Source organism: Actinia tenebrosa, unplaced genomic scaffold (genome assembly GCF_029948245.1).
Source record: "Actinia tenebrosa isolate PJP-AT-01 unplaced genomic scaffold, QUT_ActTen_1.0 PGA_scaffold0__85_contigs__length_37466705, whole genome shotgun sequence".
In the NCBI taxonomy this organism is placed as follows: Eukaryota; Metazoa; Cnidaria; class Anthozoa; order Actiniaria; family Actiniidae; genus Actinia; species Actinia tenebrosa.
In genome coordinates, this window is record NW_028292569.1 from 1090200 (window position 1) to 1111543 (window position 21344).

General features: G+C 37.9%; 2 protein-coding genes across 3 annotated transcripts; one reads left to right on the forward strand and one right to left on the reverse strand.

Moving 5' to 3' along the window:
* The first annotated feature begins 3817 nt into the window (after positions 1-3817).
* LOC116286417 (heparan sulfate glucosamine 3-O-sulfotransferase 1) lies at positions 3818-7127 on the forward strand. Its single transcript, XM_031692935.1, has 2 exons — positions 3818-4633; positions 5954-7127. Exons 1-2 carry the CDS (start codon positions 4288-4290, stop codon positions 6796-6798), a joined length of 1191 nt encoding a protein of 396 aa, XP_031548795.1. The 5' UTR covers positions 3818-4287; the 3' UTR covers positions 6799-7127.
* Positions 7128-7773: 646 nt separating this feature from the next.
* On the reverse strand, positions 7774-17467 carry LOC116286416 (uncharacterized). Of its 2 annotated transcripts, XM_031692934.2 has the most exons (6): positions 17337-17467; positions 16860-16955; positions 11268-14609; positions 10747-10840; positions 10085-10134; positions 7774-9398 (listed from the first exon to the last, which is right to left on the reverse strand). In XM_031692934.2, the coding sequence occupies exons 2-6, from the start codon at positions 16938-16940 to the stop codon at positions 9396-9398; spliced, it is 3570 nt and encodes a 1189-aa protein (XP_031548794.2). In that variant the 5' UTR covers positions 16941-16955; positions 17337-17467; the 3' UTR covers positions 7774-9395. The 2 variants fall into 2 exon arrangements, with proteins under 2 accessions (XP_031548794.2, XP_031548793.2); XM_031692933.2 differs by having other exon boundaries at positions 7774-10134.
* Positions 17468-21344: the final 3877 nt, after the last annotated feature.

Sequence of the window (21344 nt, forward strand, 5' to 3'; positions counted from 1 at the left end):
AAGATTTTACCGCGGCAAACCATTTACGATTTATAGGTTTAGATATTGAATCAGGAAGTCAGACTCGATAAAAAGATCGTATAAAGATGCAATATTATTGTGCTAGGTTATCATTTGAAGGCGAAAAGAAAAGAGAAAGTGGGCTGTTTCTAGCTGTTTCTTAAGCTAAAAGGTCGATATAAATATTAAAGTAAAGCACTGAAAATCGAAATATTTATATACATATTTCTTTTGCTTCGTGTTTTTAGTTAAGAATAGCTTTGAAAAGCATTGAAAAAATTCTAACCAAATCTATTTTTACAGGCGTAGAAAGTGACTATCATTGTGACTGGATTTTTTAGTGTTCAAACGAGGAGAAAAAACAATAAACATATATGATAGAAATCAAAAAGAACTTTTTAAACCCTCAGAGATAAGTAAAATAGCGACATTATCGTCTTTTTTGTGGTTAAGTTAAAAAAAAACAGAATGTGAAATTTGTTTGTTCAAAAGAAGACAAATGCAGCTACATCTTAATTTCAAGGGCGCGGCTCAGAGAGCAAAGGTTTTCAGCACCCGATAAAAATCGTCTAAAAGACTCAGAAACTTAATGAAAATATTCCATACTTTTCTATTCTAGACGTACTTTAGACTTGCGAGATGAATTACAAAGACTCGAATAGATAAAAAATTTACCGGCAGAATTCATTCGATCTTTCTCTTCTCCTGATTCTAGTAAGGGGCCACAAGGCGATCTGTTATTACTTGGCTACCTGTTGTTCGCCGATTACTGATTTAGCAATAAATCATGCAAAATTTATGACAAATATGTCATGCAAGGTATTTTTTCATTTTTCTTAGTATCTAATCGAAAATTCTCCTGGTGATGTCAAGTTGAGAAAGCAAATTGTTTTACGCTTTGCTACAATTGTACTGATTTATTATTTATATTCGTAGATTGTCGGTTTTCTTTTATGGTTTGTTTGGGACTTGAGGTTTGACTGATTTAACGTGAAACTCAAGCACTATGACAAACCAGAATATATCCCAACTTAAGTTCTAAATTGAGTTTGATACTTACCTGCTGTAAAAGAAAATAAACTATAAATCACTCTAATGTAGCTAAAACTAAACTATAGAATATCTTCTTTTCAAAAACATGCAATGTAAATGAGAGCCTCGTATATATGAAGTAAACTAAACTAAAGAAGCCAAATTTTTATTCCGGATGAACTTGGGAAAAAAATAAAAATTTACTAACGTTTTACCCTTTTCATGTTTTTATATCTTGCTCAAACTATCAACATTTTCCCTTGGAATCATGCATTAATAATAAAATAATTTTTCTATCTAAATAAGATACTATATTCTTATCGACCAACTAACCACATACTTATGGATGAGTGCTTCTCAACCTCACTAGGAAGAGCTTTGATTTAGCGATACGCCGGCTTTTCACGAAAGAAATGCTAACCTTATTTTAAGAACTATAATCAAGGCGCATTGAAAAGAAATAAAAATTTATTTCAGAAAAATTTAGACAAATTTTGGTGATTACAGGAAACTGAAAGTAAACGGCCGGGTTATAGAAAAGTGAAACTCTCTGCTTCGCTTACTTCGACACTCGCGCGCTTTCCTTCTTATTTAGATGAATTATTCTCGTTGAAATGAAGCGGTTTTCGTTACAGTTCGGCTAGATATCTTGGATGTTACGACCAACTCAGCGAATCTCATCCATTTCTCCTTGGAGACGGATTTATTATACAATTTTTCTTCTTCCGCAAAGAATTGTATTCAAAATTGTTTTTCCTTGTAAAAACAATGAGTAGCACTTTTGCATGATGGCGTCAATTTACTACCACTACCATACAAAATGCCTCGCGAATTTTCTTGCTTATTCAAATTCGTATTTCCTCATGAAAATAGTAAGACAATTGGTGCTAATTAACGGAACAAAATAAAGTGTGCAAGGGATTCTGGTAGTCGTAGTTAATGGCGACACAGTGCAAGTGTCGTATAATGCCATCTTAGGGTAATAAGCTCATGTTCTAGAAGAATACAATGCATATATTGTATAATAATGTATTGTTTTATATTGTATGCATCGTCTTGTCTTTTATTGTTTTTCTATTGTTTCTTGAACATGAACGAACTACCCATCTTCCCATCTTAGAAACCTGTTCCATAAAACAGCCCCATAATGCACTGCAATGCCAACTCGACCCAGTTTTCGCTCCTCGACCTCGGAATACCTAGTTCTAGCCTGCTCAGTTCGCAGACGTTGTTAGGACCCTAAAAATGTCTGCGAAGGAGGCTACGCTAGTTCGTGGTTACAAACATCACCAATGTGATGTAATCGTTTAAAATCAACTACCGGACATTTAATAATCCGTGCCTGGCAGTCTGTAAAAGAGGGAAAGTGCCACGAATTAAAGATAGTAGTATTCTGTACCGAGGAAAGAAAAACACGGAGCAAATGAAACTTTATTAAGCATGCAGCAACTCGTCTATCATGCAGCAACTTGTCTAACATGCAGCAACTCGTCTATCATGCAGCAACTCGTCTAACATGCAGCAACTCGTCTAACATGCAGCAACTCGTTTCTCATTTGCAGCAACTCGTCTAACATACAGCGACTCGTTTCTCATTTGCAGCAACTCGTCTAACATACAGCAACTCGTTTTTCATTTGTAGCAACTCTTCTAGCAGTGCAGCAACTCGTTTCTCATTTGCAGCAACTCGTCTAACATGCAGCAACTCGTCTAACATACAGCAACTCGTTTCTCATTCGCAGCAACTCGTCTAACATACAGCAACTCGTCTAACATGCAACAACTCGTTTCTCATTTGTATCAACTCGTCTATCATACAGCAACTCGTCTATCATGCAGCAACTCGTTTCTCGCTCATTTGCAGCAATTCGTCTAACATGCAGCAACTCGTTTCTCATTTGTAGCAACTCGTCTAACATGCAGCAACTCGTTTCTCATTTGTAGCAACTCGTCTAACGTACACTAACTTGACTAACATGCAACGCAGCAAGTCGTTTCTTATTTGAAGCAATTCGTTCATAACTTTAATCACCTGCATGTTTCTTATGGGCCGCCTAACTTTCCTTCTTCTTTTCCTTTGTCTTTCTGCTTTTTGTCAACAGTGCATCATCATCATCGTCATCTTCATCTTGTTCTCCTGCTTCCGAGTCTCGTTCTTTTTCAGTTCGGCTCATTATCTTCTGTAAACCTCTTGTTTGTCATAATTTCGTATCCTTCCCCAAATTCTATGCCCAACGTGTTTCGGCAAATGTAACGGTGATTAAACCGACTTTGTTTTGCAAAATGAGAAACGAATATCCTGGGTGCAGTCACCTACATGCCACAACTACATGTCCTCTAACCAAACAAATAACTGGACCCAGACATCATTTCCTCTAACATCTTGTTTCCAGGGACTTCGTGTCCTGCTGCGGTTTTATTAATAAGTTAATTAAGATATCCAATATCTCGTCACATTTTAGCAGTTAAAATCCACTCACGGTTGAAGTGTCACAATTGCAGACCGACTTAAAGGAACATGAAAAAACCTGTCCCTGAACTTTAACTTCGATTCAAATATTCACTGATTATCGGTACTTGACGTAACTTTTCTAGGTTTCAAAACTCATTCTTTATTTATTTAATTTCCTTGTATTAATGAATATAACACAGAGGAACAATTGTTCATTATCAGTTTGGTAGCGGTAAGAAAAGTTTTTGAAGCTTTTTTGGCGGGTTTTTGGTTTCAGGTTTCAGGCCATATGACGGGGTCATACCTGTGTATTCAGACCCGGTCCAGTCATGACTAATATAATGGTGTCATAAGGAAATTACTCGATTGCTCATGAAGTAACCTAGAAACAGCCAATGAACCGTATCTTATTATGCTCAGGTATTCAATCGCCTCTAAAATTAACATAAAAGCCAAGCAGTTTTCACTTAAGTTTGGTTAGGTGTTGTTTCCTTTGGAACACCACGCGCGATGACATTGTACTATCATTTGGGTCAAAAATTCCTTAATTTAGAATCGATATAAAAACACAATAGATGTAAGATGGTGCCACGCAGTTCTGCCAAATATCTTGAGGGCAAAAGTATTTCGATGGCGTTAGATTACAGGCGACAATGAAAGTTTAGTAACTTCAAGAAACTTCAAAGATCACTGAATCGTTATTGTACTGGCCGCAGCAGACGAGACGAATACCTGAGATTGTTTTGGTTCTTAGTTTTTAAACCAAAAACTTGGGCGAAATATTCAATGAGGTTGGACCAACAATGACACTTCGGAGGAAGAAGTCTTTATCGATCGTTTTGTTGTTCGGATTGGCGCTATTTCTCTTCGCTTTTCCCTTACAAAAATTACAATTTGGAGACAGCAATCGCAAGAGCATCGATGCAACAGGAAGTGACTTAAACTTTGATTCACCAGAAAAGACCTCCATTCTTCAAAAAACTTCGAAATATCTACAGGAATCAAAACTGGTTTATAATCCACAAGGAACTAATGACTACGAAAGGAAAGAGAACAGAGATACACTTCAAATCATTTCGCTTCAACATCCTATTAAAGTTCCTTTATCGCAAGTAAAACATTATAAAGAAAAAACAACAGTTAGTCGAGGTGAGTGGAATCGAATGTTGATTTAAGATTTTAAAATCTTTAGTTTTCTTTCTAAATGTCATATTGTTTTCAAAGTGTCTAGAAAATTCACGCTAAGTTAACTTAATTTCACGCTCTATGGCTCTTCACAAAAAAGCGTTTAAAAGATGACACATCGTGACAAAACTTGATGAAGATTAATTGATATTATTCTAATTTTTAAGAAACTTCGGTAACTTAGCAAATACTTCGGATCCTTTGTAGCTTTTATGAGTACAGCGATTATTGTATGGGATTTTGAGGGTCTAATGATCCATGATAATCCAGAATGTGATGCTGCACGATACTCGTGCATATACTGTACTATAACATATAATTTAGAAGTTATTACTAAATTATAAAGCCTCAGTTTATTTTACCTCAATTTATTAGTGAAGTTATAATAACTTTAAAAAGATTTTTAAAAAGTACCCACAAATCAATTTACCAATACAAGAAAATAAGTTCGTAAAGTTTGAAGAAGTGTAGTAAGAACGGATTTATTAAAAGTCAAAGTGGATAAACTCTACTAGTAGCTTAGACTTTGAATGCATTGTACTTTTCAATGCTGATCAACTACTGAAGTTTACGTCGAACTCAAACTTGCATCGCGAACCGTTCATTATCACTCCTCCACTCGACCTATTTGAAAAACTTCCAAAAACTGTATATACAAATTTTCAATTTGCGAGCTGATATCTATCACATATGACATGTTTAGTTGTTCAAAGTAGAGAATAGAGACAAAGGGGCGCTTTGTCTTATCAGTACGTGACGAAAGCCTACTGATTTTTGAAGGAATATGAATTGGTCTCCCTGTGTCGCCAATTTTGATTGGCTAACGAAAAACATGTTTGAACATTTGGTGATCTTTGTCAAGAGCGGAAATCATTTAGTGATTATCAGTTAATCGCACTATTAATACTAGTTCTAAAGTGGCGGGACCTTCCTTATGTCAGGTTAGGGCCGAGAGAGAGTAGGAGCGAGTCTTGTACTCCAGAGCCTGCGCTGGCTTTGGTCAGCGAAATGCAAAAACGCAGAGCATGCGTATAGATTCAACCTGTCTACGGGAGCTCTCGCCCAAGAGAAGTTTTGACCTTCTGCGCATGCGCGACCAATAAGCGCGACAAAACGGTGCATTAAGGTACCAAGCATCTGGGAACTGTTGGACTTTGTCGATCAAGAAAGCCGCTATGCAAAAATCTTATTCTGGTTCTTATTAGTGATTTCTTGACAATCTCCCAGAGAACGAATGAATACTCCATGGAGACTGATTCAAGAATATAATTTTTTCCTTTACAGATTTTCTAAGCAAAAAGATCAAAGCAGGCGTCGGAGAAATGAGGAAAAGATTTCCAACAGCGATAATCCTTGGCGTCAAGAAGGCTGGCACTAGGGCCCTCTTAGAGATCCTTAGAATGCACCCCAACGTAATAGGTGCCTCAAATGAGGTGTACTTCTTCAATGGTTACCACACCAAAGGGTTGGAATGGTACCGACAACAAATGCCCGTGTCCTCCCCGGGACAAATGACTATCGAGAAAAGCCCTACTTACTTCACTAGCGTCCAGAACACTCAAGTTGTAAACAGAATGTTCATATTTTCGAGATCAATGGCGGAGAGATTGAAGTTGATAGTGGTCGTTCGTGACCCAGTTAAGAGGTGTGTGTCTGAATACACCGACATGGTTGCTAGAAGCAAAAAGAATGAAATACCAGCCGTTGATGACATCGAAAAACTTATTTTGCACGACAACGGTACCGTCAATGCTGATTCTGAACTAGTTAAAATAGGATTGTATGACAAACATCTTAAAAAGTGGCTGGAATATTTCTTAGAAAGTGAGATACACTTTGTGAGCGGCGAAGAGTTAGCAAAAAATCCACTGGAGGAGATCAAATCTGTGGAAAAGTTTTTAGAGCTGAGTCCATTTTTTACGGATAGGAATTTTAGGATTAATAAATCCAAAGGATTTCCCTGTTTTTTGCCCGACCCTGCGGTGAATGTGTCGTACTGTCTGCCTTCCAACAAGGGAAGAAAACATGCTGACATAAAACGAACGACGTTGGAACTCCTTAGACGTTTTTATCAACCATACAACAAGCAATTCTATTCGACTGTAAAAAGGAACTTCAGGTGGTCCTAGAAAAGATTATATTACTGTGAATATACGGTAAATTACTTACACATAGCTGTGCCTTGTTCAAGAATTCGACTTTCCAAAACATGTATGAAGACTGGTAATAAACGCATCACGCGTTGGATTGTGGGATTGAATGTAGAGGCGAGGCTGCGTAGCTTTTACATATTTTCGTTGAATTCAAGCCCACAATCCTATGCAGTAGAGGTTCGTAATTCACGGCACACAGCAAGGGTAAAAAATTATCGCCTCTCAACTGTACAAAATATACTGTACATATATACTTAAAATAAAAATAAATTATAAAGTTTTATTAAAGATGTTAAGAAGTTTCATACCGTGGTATATCTATTGGTCTATGTCCTCTATTCATCTCTGATTTTGTAGTCTATTCAAATGGTAAACCGAAATCGAATGTCGATCTTCAAAACCTAGATTTGATAATCAGATGATTCTGTCTGCGAGTTTTGACTTCTTCCCATACACCTAAGTCCAAAATGGCGCACGGCCGGTTGAAAACGAGGCATCCAGGGCCAAATTTACAGTATTTTCTTATAATTTCATGCTGCAAACTTTTCGCTATCCTAAATGTAAGAAGAAAAGAAAGACAGAACAACTGAACAAGTGTATACTTTCCACTGACACTATATTGTTTTTTGCATTTGGCCCTGGATGCTTGGTTTTCGTGTAACACACTCAGCCGTGCGCCACATTGGACTTAGGTGTATTGGCACGGCCAAAGTGGCCTGCGTATCAACTCAATGGACAGAGGAGAGTCTCCAGAGTCTCTTTTCCCCTCCCCACTCCACTGCTTGAGTAATTAATGACTAATGTCATATTTAGAACGAATACAATCTCTCAAGAGCGACGCGTTTACAAAGTCTATCCAATGTGGCGGGAAATGACCACGTGACCAGTATAGTGCTATCTAATTGGATAATAACTTGAACCAATTATGAAGTAACACTAAGATATTCCAGATTCTCTTCAATAGTGATTTATTATCAAATATATATAATAATTATTGATATAATATGTATAGATATTTAGGAATTGTGTTTCCAACAGTGGAAATAAGAGGAACCAAAAAGCCAGGCAGGAACTGGAAAAATACTGAATTGTATTTCTTTGCGTGAAGCACTTTAATCAAGCCAAATTGAAACAACACAATAACGACTTTACCTTCAGATAAAAATAAAACAAAACAACAAAATGGAGCAACATATATAAAAAGCACAAACTGACACTAACGACTTGATATTATTTTCGTATGAGTGGAAACTGACTTTTTTACGAGCATTTTTTGAACATCTGACTATTCTCGTACCCAAACCTTTTAAGTTAGAAAGCTGAGAAGGGTTTGGGTACGAGAATGGATACCTGACGAATCACAGTATAGTGAAGATTTTAAATAAGAAAAAGTACCATGGCTTTTACAATGAAGCAATCCAACTACAGAAAAATCAGTATACACCAACCAATCAAGGTGCTTGGATTAAAAAGCCATTTGAATGCAAGGTAATGTTTGCTTGCAACTCATTATGGGGAACGGACTTTCACATACATGGTATAGGCCTTTTTTTAGAGCAACAACCATGGTGCATACTGGTCTAGCTGACACTAGAGAAAAACGTTAGCGCATGCGCGCTTTTCTGCACGTTTTCTAAGCATTTTGATGAGATTGAGTGAGAAAATAAATGTTTGTTTTCTCCCTGTATACAAAAAAAATTTCGCGAGTACACTTTTATCAGACCAAGAGACTGTATTAACAAACACAATATGGAGGAATTTGCCTTAAGTTTCAAGCATGGAGACGAAGTTTTTGCATTTTGTTAAGTCTAATTTATCAGGCATGTTTGAAAGTCAAATTTACATATGTTTTGACTAATTTACATACGGATTCAGAGCATGCGCAGACGTTTTTCACTCGTGTCGGTCTAGCTACACACAACATCGTATTCAAATCACAATAAATCATAGGTACTTGAACCCAAGCTAGAACAGCATGCAACATGTTCTTTATTTCACAAAACACTATACAAGGCATTCTATTATACCATGGCTACATAAAACACCATGGCAAGACGGAAAATATATGCCTGCACCCAAGCTAGACCAGCATACACCATGTTCACAAAACACTATACAATCATTCTATTATACCATGGCTACATAAAACACCATGGCAATATGTGCCTGCAACCAAGCTTGACCAGAATGCATCATTGTTCGCTATCTCAGACAAACACTTCGTGCATTGTGTTACATACGACACTACATAAGGTACAATAAAACACTTCTAAAATAGCCACCAAAAGAACGTATTGTTACTGTGAAGTCAGGCTATTTTTTTCAGCAGGAGATCCAGACTAAACTTACGTGCGATCATAGGATCTCCTTGAACAAGTGTGTTGTAATACAGATACACAACTCTAAACTCTCCCATTCATACGAGCTTTACTCACTATGTCACCAGTATGTACATATGAATTACGAGCCAGGAAGCTGTTAATCACTACATACATGCAAAACACATCAAGAAGCAAGCGAAGCCAGAACTTTGTATAAACTTTACAAATAAGACACTGAAATACTGTGTTTTCTTACTGAAACATAACAATAAAAAGATGCCTGTTAGATTCTTGAGAAATAGACCTCCATTTCATACCACATGTCATTCCCTTGAGTATTACTTCTTTGTTTAACGGTTGCATACAAGAAGACACATGAATATGGATACAACTTAAACAAAGAATCTTGTTGTCAAGAGATTATTTACACATGGTCTGAAATGGGAAAACAAGGTAAAGAGGTCTAACGTAAGGTGGTGGTACCATAATCAGAGGATAATGGGAAGACTAGAGGCAAACAACCACACCCTTTAGAGGTTGGGGGAGGGTTTGAATGAATGTATTTCAACGGAATCAGGATGATGTGGTGGTGTGCCTATCACCTCTGAGGTCCGGGGTTTGAGTCACCCCATGTCAGCTGAGTTGGTTGCTTCTCTTTCTGACTCTGAGGGATTTTCCTCCATCCTCTCAAATCAACCCTAACTAATTCAAACTGGTTAGGCTGTGCCCCGGGGTCATAAGTGGACTGTATAGTGGCTGCCAGGGGCACCTTCATATACTTTTCAGTTGCCATTGAGCTGGGCCACTTCCATACTTGTGGTGGTGGTGATTAGCGATGATGATGGTGATTTGATGATGATGAGAATGTTGACTTTCCTCCACTGCCCCTCATCAGGGAGTTAACCATAATCATCTCTTTAGGGCTACAAGACTTTGCTTACCTTATGCGCAGAACAAAATATGGTAAAATTATCTTCTATAAATGCACAACCTGTGTGGAAAAAAGAACCATTACGGCTCTAGTCCAAAGCTACCATAGTGTAAAAGTAAAGATTGGTAGGAACATATAAATTTTGTTTTTCTGCAAGGGAAGGGACACCAAAATCAGCGTGGCCAATTACTGTAGGCCCTGTAGTGTTAGCACAAGATGGTTGTCAATAGCTTCTTCAGTGGCTCTTTTATGTCTACCTTAAGGCCAGTTTAGACGGTACGATTTTCGCCTACAACTATCGTATACAACATGCTCACGTCTGTCATAGGCGAGTTGTAGGCTTGATATACAAGCTACAACTAGAGTTGTAGGATGGCGCAAGCGTGTTGTATAGGATAGTTGTAGGCGAAAATCGCACTGTCTAAACCAGCCTTTATACAGGGTTATACAGGGTGAAGACTGACTGGGCCTACAGATTCAAGTCCTTGTCCAATAAGGCTGGAAGGTCTAAAGATTTGCCGATGTAATTACAAAGGCAGCCTCAGTGTTGGTTCAGCCAAGGCTTGAACCAAGACTTCTCGCTAAACAGACCAATGCTCTTGCCAACTGAGCTAACAGGCCGCAGGTATAGGGGAGGGGTAGATTGTTTTGCTATCCCAATGTGTAACTCACCTGAATCGCGTGCACAAGCAAAATGGAATATTGAAGTACATCCTCTTTTAAAGCACTGTAGCGTTGCTCCTAACTCTGTACATGTAGAACAGTTCTAATGTATGGGAGAAAAGAATTATTAACTTCCTTAAATAAAACTTTAAATTTTATTGAACTCTGAAACAGCCTTAAGGCTGATCAGAGGCACAGCCAACTCGAATTGAACCATGAAACAACCTTTGGAATGATCAAATTCAGGGCATGGCTAACTCACACATTGAACCCTGAAACAACCTCTGGGCTGATCTAAGTCAGGGCATGGCTAACTCACACATTGAACCCTGAAACAACCTCTGGGCTGGTCAAAGTCAGGGCATGGCTAACTCACACATTGAACCATGAAACAACCTCTGGGCTGGTCAAAGTCAGGGCACGGCTAGCTCACAGGTCAAACTCTGAAATAGCCTTAAGGCTGATTAAAGTCAGGGCATGGCTAACTAACAGTTTGAACAGAAAGAAAAAAGACACTAAAGTCAACTTACATGAGATGCTGCACTTTCCACGGCTTGTTCAAGGCCATATAATGTCCTACCAAGCATGTAAACCCCCTGTGACCACACCCCACAGTCTTTATGTATCCAAAGCTCAACAGAACTTCCTTCTAAATCTGTCGGTAATTCTGGTAATCTACTGCCGGGTGACATGACCTTGTCCGGTGAACGACAGTCTTTATCAGATATATCACGCGAAAGTTTAGCCTTATAAGGTCCATATAATATGCCGAGAGAGTTATGGTTTGATGGTTTGCCGCAAAATGCACACACCCATGCATCGCCATCTACCCCTCCTCTCGGCTGTACCAAAAGGGTTTTTGTGGGGGAGATGGGTGGGGGAGTTATTTTAGGTCTTTTAGAATTGTTTTTAGTTGCTTTGCTTACAGTTGGAACATTAATTGAATGTGGTCTTTTGTGGGATCTTGTTTCCGAAATATATTTTTCTTTGCTTGGACTTTTAGTTGTGGTAGAGGAAGGATTTTGTTTTGGTACTTGGTGTTCGATTGGTTGTATTTTTTTGTACATATATGGCCTTCTCTTGTTCTTGTCCTTGCTTCCAGGTGGCCGACCAATTCGTTTTCTCAACTCTGAAGAACTTTCTCCCATTTCTTCAAACCCAAACAGTTCTTTTTCTTTTTTCATAGCAATATTTGAAACATTGTCAATAGAAGAGAGTCCTGACTTAGTAGTTTCTGTAGTATTCTTAACCCTCTGGAATCCAGCCTTGGTTTTAATTATCTGCTTTTCAGTCTGAATAGATACGGTTGAGGTGTTTGGTTCTTGCAAGATATCATTTTCAGTCATTTCTGCTGTAGGTGAAAGTAAAGTTTTCTCTCGACAAGCCAAATCAATTTCCATTTTCTCATCAATTTCATTATCCAAGTCATCATCATCGTCTTCACCAACATATTCTTTACTCTTGAGTGCTTTATGAGTGGTTTCTTTTTGGAGATTAGGAGTTATGTTTCCCACCATGACATGTGATGACTTCCCTTGACCTTGATTGACGCAGATGACTTTATTCCCCTTCTCTCCTTTCGGCTGCTGTACTGTGATGTTCTGCACAGGAATCAATACATTCCCCTGTATCAAGTACATCTGCCCCCCTGCTGTCTTAGCAACAAGGACCTGTTGATTGGAATGTGCTGACTGACCCTTAGCAATGACAGTCGCTTGAATGGTGGGTGTATGTCCACTCCTCGATATACTGACTGATTGTTTCACTTGCGTTTTACTAATTGTAGCCATGTTTACGTCTTTGGACAGTTCTCCTTCATGCTGTGGGGACTTCTCTGATGGAGAAGACTTGACTGGCTTGGAGTCTATTACGATTTTTTCAACTTGAATCTTTGTTTCTTTACTTGATTCTATTTTACTGGTCTCCTGCATTTCTGTGCTTTCTTCTTTTGCTGTTTTTGCATTGTCCAGAATTGTTTTTTCACTTGTTTTGTCTGCATCTGTGTCTTGATTTTCATTCTTAGTTTCATCCTCTTTCCCATTAACACTTTCAATCTGTTTTCCCTTTATATCTTCCACTTCTGCTCTTTCAATCTCGTTTTCAACTTCTTTTTCAGCATTTTCTGCCACTTTTTCAATTTTGTTTTCTGTTTGTTTTTCAACTACCTTGTCCTTCTTCTGCCTTTCACCATTTTCTTGATTCAATTTCCCTTTGTTCTGCACTGTTTCAGTATTGCTGACCTTCTCTTTATCATCAGTTAGAACGTTCTTCTCTTCTTCAACCCTACTCACTTCAGAATCTTTTATTTCTATTTTACTTTCATCAGCTTTGTTTTTGCATTCTTCGTCTTTCCCTTCCTTTTCATTGTTAGAACTTTCAGAAATTTTCCCTTCCAGCGCTTGATCTTTACTCTCTTCTTTCTTGGTCTTTGAAGAGTCTTCTAGGGTAGAGGTTAATGTTTTTACTTCAGCCGCAGAGTTTTCTTGCTCATTATCATCACTTTTTGTATCATTTTTCTTTTTCATTTGTTTTCTCTCTATTGCATCTCCTACGGCGTGAGACAACTCCTCCGCTAGATGCGGTGAAACTTTTTCAGCCACTTCTTCTAGTTTCTGCATACTGGATTTTTCGGCTTTACTTTTCTTTGCTTTTTTCATAGTTGTGATTTCATTAGCACCAGATGTCATCTGTTCTTTATGTGTATCACTCTTTCCCTGAGGAGAATAAGGAACTGGTTTCAAAGGAGTTTGAAATGATGGTGGCGATTTCTTTGCTTGATAAGGGGGAGGCGACCTTAGAGGTTTGAATGGCGGTGGAGACTTGCCAAGTGATGGTGGTGAGTGGCGAGCTGGTGATACTGAACCAGTTGGACTTTTCATAGGAGGTTTTCCTGGAAGAGGAGTCTGTTGTCCAGGAAATGATGGTCTTCTACTGTTAGTACTCGTAGGTCCAGGAAGGGTAGTTGTTGACCCCATCTGTGCTTGGTATTGGTGCTGGGCAGACATTTTCTCTAGTCGCTGAGCAAACATACAAGATCTTTGTAGCTGACTCTGTGTGGTAGTGCTTGAAGTTGGTGTATACTGCTGCTGTCGTTGGGGCATGCTGTAAACTGGCATACCCTGTGGCATCATTGGTGAAACAGGTGACGTGGAGGACCTCCGCGCATGGCCAACGAGAGGTTGTGCCATGGGAGATGTGGGTGGTTGTCCAGGATAGTTCCCAGTGACATTAGGTGACGAATGAATTTGACTAGCAGCAGGTGATCTGGGAGAAAAGAACGACTGTCCCATTTGTTTCTGCATGGGAGACATTGACGACTGTCCTGCATACCCACTCCCTGGGTACGATCCTCCATTGCCACCGACTGGCATCGTATAACCACTTCCTGGCATTTGCTGGTGTGACACAGGGGATTTTGGTGGTACCGAGGGATAAACCTCAGAATAATAATTCGCATTTCCATAATTAACAGCGCTAGTGGAAGTAGGATATTGATTCGACATGCCTCCTTGGTGTCCCATGACTCTATTTTGTCCACCATATTGGCCCATACTCCCCATAAAGCTGCCATTTTGTCCATAATTCTGAAACATACCCATGGGTGACGTGGCCTGCGAATGGGCCATTTGCTGTTGACTTGAATAATCCTGAAAGGTCTGATAATTACTATCGCTGTATGACGTCGAAGGTTGGGAATACTGGGAGCTCATTAAGTCTGGTTGCATCATAGATACAACCGAGCTCTGAGGAACCATTTGACTTGGACTCATTGCGTGAAAGCGAGTCCCTTGCTGTCCCATCGGGGAAGTAAGAGAGTGTTGTTGTACGTTTCCAGACATCGAAACTGGAGCAGAGAACTGTTGTCCAAAACCCTGGTAAAGTAGAAACAAGGAAATCATTAAGAATATTTACAAGAAAGGCATAAAAGATTAAGTGAACTTTTACATATACATATATATGTACTATAGTGTAATGACTTCTTGACGCAAAAGCTAGATGTTAGAATTTAATCAGATGTTTTGCTTGTTAACGCTTCATCAGTTTGAATGATAATATAGGACTTTATAGGAGCTAATTTATGCAGTATATAATGGTAAACGTACAGTGGTGTATCATACGTATTATTAGAATTGTACATACATATTTATTTTTACAATAACTTACAAATTTCTCTTTTTTATCGTAAATAAGAGGACAGAAAGCTGACATCAACGAGCGTGTACTATTTTTATCATTTTTGTTATTGTAAAAAAACAAATAGACATCAGTTTTTTATGTGTCTGTCCTCTTATTGATGATAAATTTCGTCATTACATTGTCAAAGTAGTATGCGGATCCACTCTTCTACACCTCGTGGATCTACACTACTTTGACAATATGAAACACTATTTATCATCAATAAGAGGACAGACACATAAAAAACTGATGTCTATTTGTTAAATATATATCATTTATCATTTGTCACTAGCCGAAAGGAACTATCAGGAACTCTGATTTTTTTCTGAGTTTCTCTCAACTACTTTAAAATTATAAATATCTCTTATCGTATGTCTGAAACTTTGTTTTCGCAGGAGTTGTTCATTTCGCTCACTCATTTTTTTGGTAATATGCTCTGAAAATGTTACAGATCCTGAAAAAGACCAATGTAGTATGATCAAAACGTAAATGAAAAAGTAACGTTTGCAGAGTATATTCCCAAAGAAATGAGTGAACAAAAAGATAAATTTTTCTATACTTACTTTACTAACTAATAAATATAATATGTTATTTACTGACCGGAGGTCCGGTTAGGAAAAACTGTGCCCGAGTTCTTGAGTATATAGATCCGAGGCCATTTTCAAGACAGAGGGCACAGTTTCCCCTATCCGCACTGACTATAGGACGGTAAATAAATTTTTTTCACGTATTTGTTTTACTTGTTTTTGTAATCATTTTGTTTTGTTTTGTTGATTAGTGGCAAAGGATACTGGACCGCAAGCGCGGGCAGATACTGACAAAATATCGCCCACTCAAACAGCCAATCAGAACGCACTAATGTTTAGGATACCGGACCGGAAAAAAATAAATATATTTTATCTTATATCTCACCTTTACCCATAAAAGAAAGACAAACAAACAATACTATATATATATTCCAGCATATTTGTGTTTTTTTTGCATAATCATCCAACGTTTCAAAAATGGGTTCTCATACCAGATTAAAATTGATCAAAAAACACAATCTTTTCTATATACACCATTACATCTGAATGGTGATAATTTCCTTTGTTATCAATAAATATGTTCCCCATATGGTCTGTAGATGATACGTTCAGATGATCAAGACTATATCCTTATCACATACATAATAATCAGGGCTCGGTTGTACGAAGGGCGAATAGCGCTATCCAAGGGACAAATTTTATCCAGTGGATAAATATATTGGATAACAGCATCGACTTATCCAATGGATAAGGATTTATCCATTGGTTAGCGCTATTTGCCCTTCGTACAACTGGGCCCTAATGAAATATTATTACAATTTCATTTCAGGAATTGTTTTAAAAAGGTGTATACTTTAAAAAGAAATGAAAGTGAAAGAAGAAAATGAATGAACTTTATAAACTTGAAAAAGAAATCTAGTTTTAGAAATTATTTTTTTTAGTAAAAAGTTATTTCAGACAAAATTTATGAATGAACTAAATTTTGTGAAACCATCTGTGACAAATTCCTTGTTGAATTTTAAAACATTTACTCCAATCTTTACCCAAATAATGCCAAATTAGTAAACTGGACTTATTATGATTAATAAGAACATTCAAACAATGTCTTTTGGTGACCAATAGTTATTGAAACTGTCTGCCCTTCAATCAATGTTCAAATAAACATATTATATAAACAATGGTGAGGTCTTTTCCATCTCAAAATACAGATAACACATTCAATATGATTTCTCTGTATTTCAGAAATCGAAAGACCTTGAAGCCGATGGATTCTACTTTAAATAGATGGAAGAATAACATAGGATAATACACAAGCGATCTGGATTAAAATACGACACAAAATAAATACATAGATCACTTTTTAAATGTTGCATAAGTAAGAATATTAGAACTTTGGAGGATTTTGAACCGAATTCTCACCTCAATGGCGGATTGTGCGTTACTTTCGTTGGCTTCTCCCCGTAGTAAGATATCCATAAGATCTCGATTTCCACTTTCCATGGTATTAGAATTATTCTAAGGTGAAAAAAGGTAGTTTTATTGAAGGTTGGAAGGATAGTCTGATCCCTTGAGTGTTCGCATCCATGTCAGAAATTATCTCCAGCTCCACGTAACACGTGGTCAATAAAAACACCTTAAAAACTACCCTTACGACGTCACTAACTAAACCAAACGCAACTAACTAATAAAGGGGTGCACTATTTATAATAAAAACCCATAATGGATGAAAATAAGGACATTTTCGAGTTGCATGATTGAATTACACGCTTTCAAGAAGCTAAGACTTCAAAATGCCAAAATTTCCATCTGGAATAATCTGCATAAACAAGCAAAGAAACCGAGTTCGAGACTCGTTTTCCAGCTCATTTAGGAGTTTAGATATCTATCTTGACTTACCGGTAAGTTTTGTGGTGGTTTTGGGGTTATTAGGGGGTAAAATTGGAGGTTTTTTCAGCGGGTTTTCAAAGATCTTTTTACTCCAAGAGAGCAGCATCGCGGTGGATGAACAATCTGCTTCCGCCCAACCATGGTCAGCGGAATACACTAGTACCCAGACTCTTATCTCCAAGGGTTCTTTGAACCGGAAACGACATTGATTTTGACGCATTTCTTTTTGGATTAATCTTTTATTAAACCTTTGTTGATATATTTTACAAGGATGTATATAGATACAAAGGTAGCTTGGTGTATACAGGTGTGGGGATGTGGAAGAAGAGTATATGTAACGAAAAGGGAGGGGTCAGCACTCCCCCCCCTCCCCTTCCCGATGATCAAAGTATCTGGCATTGACGGACAACCAGCGCGTTGTACTCTTCGACATTCCAACATTTCGGGGCCAAATTATGAGACCATATCGTGCTGGACAATTGCGCGTGTATCCTACCTTACCCTACCCTACCCTACCCTGCTCTGAACCGATCTGTTGTTACGCGATAGCCCTTTCTTCCTAAGCAATCTTCTTAAAGATTCTCTTATCTCAGAGGTGCGCCACGCATAGATAATAGGGTCGACTACCGCTGACTTGAATGAAACAGTTTGTGCTAGTGGGTATAACACGTGATATATGAGGACATCATCGGTCACTATCTTGCTATAGTGAAGAATACCCACGAGAAAAGTTGGAAAATAGCTTATAAACAATGCAGCATTAATATAAACAACTGTTCTTGAGGCTCTTCTCTGTGCAATTTCTTCTGCTGTTTTGTGCTGGTTAATATTGGGAGTAACATGCGCTTGTTTGCGTAACCTGTTAATCTTAGAATACACAGACAGCGTGAATAAAAGGTTTGTGAAGATAAAACCAGTGAGAACGCTAGTATAGGTAGACTCCGGGATTTCTGGTGAAAACTTAACGACGGTGATATAGCTTGTCCACGAGACCCATGTCAGTGCATAAGCAAAGCAAACTCGTCGCTTTGTTGCCCATCTATGAAACCAATAGGGACAAAATATCGCCAGAAACCGTTCAAGTGTCATGACTTTCAGGGTAAAAAATGACAAACCAATGGTAAATAGCTCCGTGTAGAGGTTGGTTGCGAACACTGCGGAACACTGGAGGCGACCGTGAATAAGAATTCCGAGCTCGTTGGCTATAAAACTTATTTGGCCAAATGTAGAAACTAGTAAATCTGCAACAGTTAGAAACAGAATGGAGGTATTCTTTAAGGATAGCAGATTTGGATCTCGAATGATGACGGTCAACATTGCAGTGTTGAAAGTAATGGCAAAAGGACAGATGATAACATTAAACAGAATGACGAAGAAAATCGCGCTGTCGTTGATGGTAGAAGATTGGTACTGCACTTTGGAGAAAGAAATTGGGAAGTCACTCGGGCAGACTTGACTTTTCGATGAGTTGACGGAGTCCATTTTCGTAGATCTTCAGTGATTCTAGTCTTCAGTTGAATCTCGCCGCACTTTCACTTCGAGATCCGTTTTCAACGCCCACTGCACGAGAGTATAACAAAAACACCGGATACATTAAAAATATGAAATATGAGCGTTAAATAGAAAACCCCAAATTGTTCGAGTTTCATCTATCATTAACTCTCGATCATTCTTCTGCCCAAAATTGGTAATTTTTAAAATCTTTTTAGCATTTGATTTAACTGTTAAAACTCGTTTTGACATGAATTCGTGCGATTACCTTGTGCATGCGCACGAGAAACGTTTTAGCTTAGTCATGCTCAATAAGTGGGGTGCAATTGCCAATTAAAACATGTCTATATATAACCACACAAGTTCCAATCACTTGGAAATCTTCGGTGAAAGTAGTTTGATCTTTTCGTGGAACTATCTTGCTAAGAGAGCTTCACCGGGACAGCATGAAACACGGCGAAACCTTTGTTTTATTTCTCTATTTGAAGACAAAGCTACGGTTGTGTAAAGAGACTCTTAGTAAAGTCCTAAAAGAACAGTCGGCATGGGGGAAACTAGAGTGCAAACAATAAAACCGTGAAACTTTAGTAATACTAAATAACACAATTTCGTGCAAAGTCCATTGTTTTCTATTGCTTAACTAGCACTATTTTGTACTATTTAGTAACTAGTGTTTCACGGATTAATTATTTACACTCTAGCGAACTCTCTCTCATCTTAATTAAGGTAAAAGAAGTTAGGAAACAAAAGTTTAAGAGCTTTTTTAGGCAACTGAGGAGTGGTTATTATAAAAAGCGTGGGAATTCGACCAGATTCGACGGTAACCTTTCAATCTAATAATGATTTATTGATACTATAAAAGCAAAAGTAACTAGAAATTTGATCAAAGGTTGAGATGGTAAAACGATGAAATTAGACCATGTCGAAGACCTGATCACGTTAGTATTTATCGAACTGGAATGATTTGATAACTTTTCCTGATACTGATTTTCAAAAGTTAGTTAGTGTTTACTGATGTTAACGAGAAACTAAATTTGGGAATTCTGTTTATTTTTGCTAGAGAATGATAACACGTATGAGTGGCTTTTATTACCCTTATGATGTGGCAAGATCTGAAGAAAGATAAGCAGCACTCAAGTGGCTTCCGCTTAATAAGACCAATAAAAAAAAAAAACACTTAAGGACGTTCATGGGCAAAAATTCCCATCGTCAGATTTTTTTTACATTTTGCATGATGAAACTACATCATACTTGAAGTAAAATGAGGAAATAAAAAATGGGGGTCCCCGACATTGTTTAGCCGCCAGAATGCGTGGAATTCACGTGAATAACGATGACATGGAAAGCTGTAAAAAATAAGGCATATTTTACTGAAAAAATAAATTGATCGCCCCCATTTCCCTCAGAACTCTAGATAATAACTAAATAACTAGTTAGTGTGCAAACAATATAACCGTGAAACTTTTAGGCCCCGTCCACACGTATCCGGAAATTTGTGCATCCGCAAATTTTTTTTTGCGGATACGGGTTGCGTCCACACGTGTCCGCAAATTTTTGTGTCCGTATCCGCAAATTTTACGAATACGGATACGTGTGGACGGTGAAAACGATTCAAATACGCTGCGTGTGGACGCAAACATTTTCGTATCCGCAAAAAATAATTTGCGGATACAAAAATTTCCGGATACGCGTGGACGGGGCCTATATAGCACAATTTCATGCAAAGTTCCATTGTTTCTAATTTTGTACTATTTAGTAATTAGTGTTTCACAGATTAGAGTGCACGCACTTACCCGTGAAACAAATATTAACTTTTAGTACTAAATGGTGATAAATAAACAATAGAAAACAAAGGATTCTGTATGAAATAGTACTAATTAGTACTAATTAATGTTCACGGATTTAGTGCGTGCACTCTAACTGCTTGCACTCTAGCTTTTAAAATTTGTTTTTAAAGTTAGAAATATAAAATGTTATTTGGCTACAAATGTGGACTGGAAGCCTTCACGTTACGTGAAATTCTATTTCAATTATGCACAAAATATGTAATTTCGATTTGATCCCATCATCAGATTCCCCCCCCCCCCCCCCCCCCAAAGTTGTATATTATTAAGTAATTTCAAAAAACAAAATAGAGCTATAAGAGATTAAAGACGTTTTCATGATATTTTGCTTATCAAAATATATTAATGACGTCATCGCGATGAGTTCAGGCTCACAAAATTCATGCGTAGAAAGGATGGGCGCGAACAATGCCCATGCACTTAAAGACTTCCAACATTCAATCCAGATGTTACAGAATGAGTTATTTCGACACTAAAATAGGGGAAATAGCTTCCGCTTAAAACCAATAATAAACGCTTAAAAAAATTCCTCATTCAATCAACTGAGGCTACGGAATTGGACACTGTGTAGAAAGGGTTACGAGCAACGTTTGCTCTCCAAAGGCCACATGATGTCGCGCGATTTTGTTGCCCGTCGATTACCGCACATTTAGTTTTACCAAAATACCACATAACACCCATG

Bases quoted from the DNA above. Each gene is read 5' to 3' on its own strand.
- LOC116286417 (XM_031692935.1), top strand. From the start codon at position 4,288: ATGACACTTCGGAGGAAGAAGTCTTTATCGATCGTTTTGTTGTTCGGA. The intron at 4,634-5,953 runs GTGAGTGGAATC...TTTCCTTTACAG, and splicing joins AAAAACAACAGTTAGTCGAG to ATTTTCTAAGCAAAAAGATC.
- LOC116286416 (XM_031692933.2), bottom strand. From the start codon at position 16,940: ATGGAAAGTGGAAATCGAGATCTTATGGATATCTTACTACGGGGAGAA. The intron at 14,610-16,859 runs GTGAGAATTCGG...CTACTTTACCAG, and splicing joins ACGCACAATCCGCCATTGAG to GGTTTTGGACAACAGTTCTC. The intron at 10,841-11,267 runs GTAAGTTGACTT...CCCATACATTAG, and splicing joins TGGAAAGTGCAGCATCTCAT to AACTGTTCTACATGTACAGA.